General features: G+C 46.4%; 2 protein-coding genes across 2 annotated transcripts in view; one reads left to right on the top strand and one right to left on the bottom strand.

Moving 5' to 3' along the window:
- Nucleotides 1-294, top strand: part of ENH_00051830 (mRNA decapping protein, putative) — a gene marked incomplete at both ends in the record, with an annotated part of 4,889 nt that extends 4,595 nt beyond the window's left edge. The window contains 2 exons of the mRNA XM_013581340.1: nucleotides 1-22; nucleotides 158-294. The exon at nucleotides 1-22 is cut by the window's left edge and continues 2,898 nt beyond it. Of these exons, the coding sequence (XP_013436794.1) occupies nucleotides 1-22; nucleotides 158-294 (159 nt within the window). The remainder of the gene's footprint in view (nucleotides 23-157) is intronic.
- A 2,168-nt stretch (nucleotides 295-2,462) lies between these two features.
- On the bottom strand, nucleotides 2,463-3,623 carry ENH_00051820 (hypothetical protein, conserved; the record flags this gene model as incomplete). The annotated part of the gene is made up of 1 exon (XM_013581339.1): nucleotides 2,463-3,623. One exon carries the CDS (start codon nucleotides 3,621-3,623, stop codon nucleotides 2,463-2,465), a length of 1,161 nt encoding a protein of 386 aa, XP_013436793.1.
- Between the last annotated feature and the right edge of the window lie 1,377 nt (nucleotides 3,624-5,000).

The following is a 5,000-nucleotide window of genomic DNA, read 5'->3' as shown; positions in this document are numbered from 1 at the left end:
GCTGGCTCCAAAGACAGAGCTCGTACGCTTGACGCGCCTCAGGGGCACCCAGCAGCTGCAGAAGCAAGTGCAGCAGCAGCAAATGCTGCTGCGGCAGCAGCTGCAGCAACTGCAGCAGCAGTAGATTAGCCCAGTTCTGCTGCTTCGCTCTCCGCAGGAGAGCAACACACAGCCGCAGCTCTACGCCTGGCTGCACTGCACTGCGCTGCAGCAGCAGCAGCAGCAGCAACAGCAGCAGCAGCAGCAGCAGCAGTAGCAGCCGCAGCAGCAGTAGGAGCAGCCGCGCGGCAGTAGCAGCAGCCGCGCAGCAGCAGTAGCAGCAGTAGCAGCAGCTGCAGCAGCGCAGTAGCAGCAGCTGCAGCAGCGCAGTAGCAGCAGCAGCAGCGCAGCAGCAGCGCTGCTGCTGCTGCAGCAGCAGCAGGTTGTGACAGAGCTGCCTGCGTGGTGCTCTTGAGCGGTGTTTGTTGTCTCTTGAAGAACTGCAAAACTAAAAAATGAAAAGTGCGGGAAAGAGACGCAAAAGAATTTGCCAAGACGCTGAGGTGTACGTACACCCCAAGTTGCTGGGGTGTACGTACACCGGAGCTCTGCGGTGTACGTACACCCCAAGTTGCCAGGGGCGGCGGGTCGAAACTTCGCCAAAAAGAGTCGGAAAAAGACAAAAAGGGGCAAAAAGAAGTCCAAAAAGACGAATAAAAGACCAAAAGCAACTCAAAGGAACTATTTAATGTCCGAAAAGTGGAGAAAAAGAAGAAAAACCAAAAAATTGCAACACGCCACAGGGGCCCGGGAAAGCCGCAGCGGGATCTTTCGAGCTTTTCTTTAGGACCTTTTTAGATCCTTTTTAGACTCTTTTTAAAACACTTTTTAGACCTTTTTGGACACTTTTTTGGACTCTTTTTAGACTCTTTTAGGCTCCTTTTTGTCCCTTTCTAGTCTCCTTTTGTTTTCCTTTTCGGGTCTTTTTTGGACTTCTTTTAAAGTACCTTTTAGACCTTTTTGGACACTTTTTAGGCTCTTTTTAGACTCCTTTTGGTCTCTCTCTGGTCCCTTTCTGTTTTCGTTTTTATCTTTTTAATTTCATTTTATTTTCCTTCATTATCTTTTTTTGAGTTTCTTCTCGATGTCTTCGTAGACTCTTTTTGAAGTACTTTTTAGACCTTTTCGGATTCTCTTTAATCTCTTTTTAGACTCTTTTTAGATTCTTTTTAATCTCTTTTTAATTTCTTTTTAACTTCTCTTTAATTTCTCTTTAATCTCTCTTTAGTCTCTTGTCTAGACTCCTTCTAGTCTCTTTTTTTAAACTTTTTAATTTCTTTTTAATCTCTTTCTGGTCCTTTATTTGCATTCCTTTTAATCTCTTCTTGGATTCTTTTTAATTTCTTTTTGATGTCTTTTTAGTCCCTTTTTTAATCTCCTTTTAATCTCCTTTTAATCTCTTTTTGGTCTCTTTTTATTCTCCTTTTCATCTCTTTTTAATTTTCTTCCAATTTCCTTTCTACTTTTTTGTTAATTTCTTTTTAATTTATTTTAATCTATTTTCAATTTGCTTTTAATTCGTTTTTAATTTATTTTCTTTTTCATTTGTTTCCTTTTGGTCTTTTTAGATTCCTTTTATCTTTTTTAATTCTTTTATATCTCTTATTTTGTTTCGAATCTTTTGTTTCTTTTAATCTCTTGTACTTCCTTTTAATTCCCTTTATTTCTGTTCATTTTGTTTTTAATTCTTTCAATTTATTTTAATTTGTTTTAATTTATTTTAATTTATTTTATTTATTTTTAATTGTTTTTAATTTTTCTGTTTTGTTCCTTTAAAAGAAAACTAGGAGAAACTTTTTTGGGAAGTTTGGGAAAGAAAATGAAAATAAATAAAACGATAAAATAAATAAAATAAATAAATTAATAAATAAAATAAATAAATAAATAAATTAAATAATAAAACAAATCAAATAATAATACGAAAAACTAAAATATAATAAAAGAGGAGAAATTAAAAAGAGATAAAAAGGAAACTTAGAAGAGGCAGAAAAGGTGAAAAAGAAATTAAAAACAAAAAAATAAAAGAAATGGAAGAGAGACAAAAGGAGACAAAAAGAAAAGAAAAAAGAAATAAAAAATAAATTAAATGAAAATAAAAAGAAATAAAAAGAAATAAAAAGAAATAAAAGAAGATCAAATGGAATTTAAAAAGTCGAAAAAGAAACGAAATAGAAGCAGCAGCAAAGCAGCGCCAGAGCCACGCTGAGGCTTCTGCTGCTGCTGCCGCTGCTGCTGCTGCTGCTGCTGCTGCTGCTGCTGATCTGGTTTTCTTATGCTCTTCTGCTGCTTCTGCTGCTGCTCTGGTGTTGTTGCAGCTGCTGCTGTTGCTGCAGCACCAGCAGCTGGTGCCGCTGCTGCAGCAGCTGCTGCTGTTGCTGCAGCCGCTGCAGCAGCAGCAGCAGCAGCAGCTGCTGCTGCTGCTGCTAAATCTGCGCCTCTGCCAGCAGCTTCAGAGTGTCCCCTCTGCTGCTGCTGGCCAAAAGAGACAAAAGAGAAAAAGAAGATAAATTTATTATTTCTTCTATTAGCTGCTGCTTGTTGAGGGGCCCCGCAGGGCCCCGCCGCAGGCCCCGCCGCTGCTGCTGCTGCTGCTGCTGCTGCTGCTGCTGCTGCTGCGGCTGCTGAGGGTTTTCCTGTGGCCCGAAATCCTGCTGCTGCTGCTGCTGCTGCTGCTGCAGTTGCTGCTGCTGCAGGCGAAGCCGCGCTGCTGCCTTTCGCAGTCGTATGTAGGAGACACTCTGCAGCACAGCAGCAGCCCTAGCTCGGACGCGCTCAGCGCTGCTGCTGCTGCTGCTGCTGCTGCTGCTGCTGCTGTGCTGCTGCTGCTGCTGCTGCTGCTTTTTGGGGTGGAAAAGGCCTCCTGGCGTTGGGAGCCTCCGGCTGCTCGAACCTTTGCTGCAGCTGCTGCTGCAGCTGCTGCTGCTGCTGCTTTTTTCTACAACTGGCTCAGCAGCAACAGCAGCAGCAGCAGCAGCAGCAGCTTCGTCCTTGTCGCCTTCAGCAGCAGCAACGACAGCATCTGTATCTACAGCATCGGCAGCAGCAGAATCAGCAGCATCCTCAGCAGCAGAGGAGGCAGCAGCAGCAGCAGCAGGAGAGGGTGATGTTCGCTGCTGCTGCTGCTGCTGCTGCTGCTGCACTGCCTCCTTCAGCCTCTTCCTCCACAGGGCGTCTCTCTCTTGCAGCTGGGTGTTGTGGATTTGCTTCCTGAGTTCAAGTTGCTGCTGCAGCAGCTGCAGCTGCTGCTGCTGCAGCTGCAGCTGGTGCCTCTCGTCCTGCAGCAGGAGTTGCTGCTGCTCCTGCTGCTGCTGCATCTGCTGCTGCAGCAGCAGCATCTCCTGCCGGTGCTTCTCCCTCTCCCGTGCTGCACAAGTGACCCAAGAAAGAGCAACACATTGCTGCACCCAGGCCTCGCAGGCGTCCACCAGCTGCTGCTGCTGCTGCTGCTGCTGCTGCTGCTGCTGCTCTTCTGCTTTGCCTGTGGGGCCCCTGGGGGCCCCCAGGGCCTCTCTGAAGCTCTTAGGAAGTCTGAGGGCCTTCAGCAGCCGCTGTTTCAGGCTGCTGTCTGTTTCGCTGTCAATCATTTTACCTATTATGCGCAGCAGCAGCAGCAGCAGTACCTGATGCTGCTGCTGCTGCTGCTGTTACCGCTGCTGCTGCTGCCGTTACCGCTGCTGCCGTTTCTGCTGCTGCTGCTGCTGCTGCTGCTGCTGCTGCTGATGCTTGTGAGGGAGGCTGGGAAGGAAGGCGTGACTCGGCGGGCCCCGGAGAGCCCGCGGGGTTGGGGGGGTCAAGCTGGAGTTAAATTGAATTAATGAATTAAATTGTTTGAAATTAAATTAAATTTAATAAATTAAATAAAATTAAACTTCTAAAATTTAAAAAACAAACAAAGACAGCCCAAACAGCCCCCGTGCGGCGGTGGGGTTGAGGCAGCAACACAGCAGCAGCAGCAGCACGGGGCTGCTGCATTTCAAGTTTGCATCGATTTGCCGACAAAAGTCATTTAAATCAGATTTATTTTAAATAATAATATATTTATTCAAAATAATTTCAAAAATTGCAATAAAATGAGACAAGATGCTTCGATAAATGCATCTAGAGCCTCTGAACTGGGGGGTTTAGGGTTTAGGGTTTGTCCTGGGGTTAGGGGTTTAGGGTTTAGGGTTTAGGGTTTATCCTAGGGGTTAGTATTTGGGACTTAGGTCTAATTTTAGGGTTTAGGATTGAGGGTTTGGGGTTTGTTTCGGGGTTTAGGGTTTACGGGCTATTTTTGGGGTTTACACTTGAGGGTTTGGGGTTTGTTTCAGGGTTTAGGGTTTACAGTCGAGGGTTTAGGGTTTACCGTTTAGGGTTTGGAATATAGATGAGGCAAACACACCACTGGGGGCCGCGTAAATCCCTAAAACCAAAACCCTAAACCCTAAACCCTAAACCCTAAACCCCTAGCCTAGGCTTCAAAGGCTATACCCTAAAGCCTCCTCCCTAAACCCTAAACCCTAAATGGCGTTTCCGGGCCACTTTGCATGCATCCTCGGCGGTCGCGCTTTGCTGCTAGAGCTGCAGCGTCTGGCCGTGCTGCCGCAGTTGCCCTGCTGCTGCTGCTGCTGCTGCTGCCCTGTTGTTGCTGCAGTTGCCCTGCTGCTGCTGCAGTTGCCCTGTTGCTGCTGCTGCTGCTGCCCTGTTGCTGCGGCAGTTGCCCTGCTGTCGCAGCTATGGCTGCCTTGCCGTTGCTGCTGCTTTGCTGCTGTTGTTGCAGCCGCAGCTACCTACCTACTGCTGCTGCAGCAGCTGCAGCTGCTGCTGCTGCTGCTGTCTAGACTACCTGTGTTTCTTCATTATATTATTTAATTCCAAAATGTTATTTCTGTGTTTTCATTTCACTGCTTGCTGCGGCTTAAAAGGCCATATGGCTGCCAGCTACAACAGTAGCAGCAGCAGCAAAGCCACAGCAGCAGCAG

This window comes from Eimeria necatrix, genomic scaffold (assembly GCF_000499385.1).
Source record: "Eimeria necatrix Houghton genomic scaffold, Enh_scaff40, whole genome shotgun sequence".
Classification (NCBI taxonomy): domain Eukaryota; phylum Apicomplexa; class Conoidasida; order Eucoccidiorida; family Eimeriidae; genus Eimeria; species Eimeria necatrix.
The sequence above is the reverse complement of the archived record's forward strand: the minus strand, read 5'-3'. Positions and strand labels throughout refer to the sequence as shown.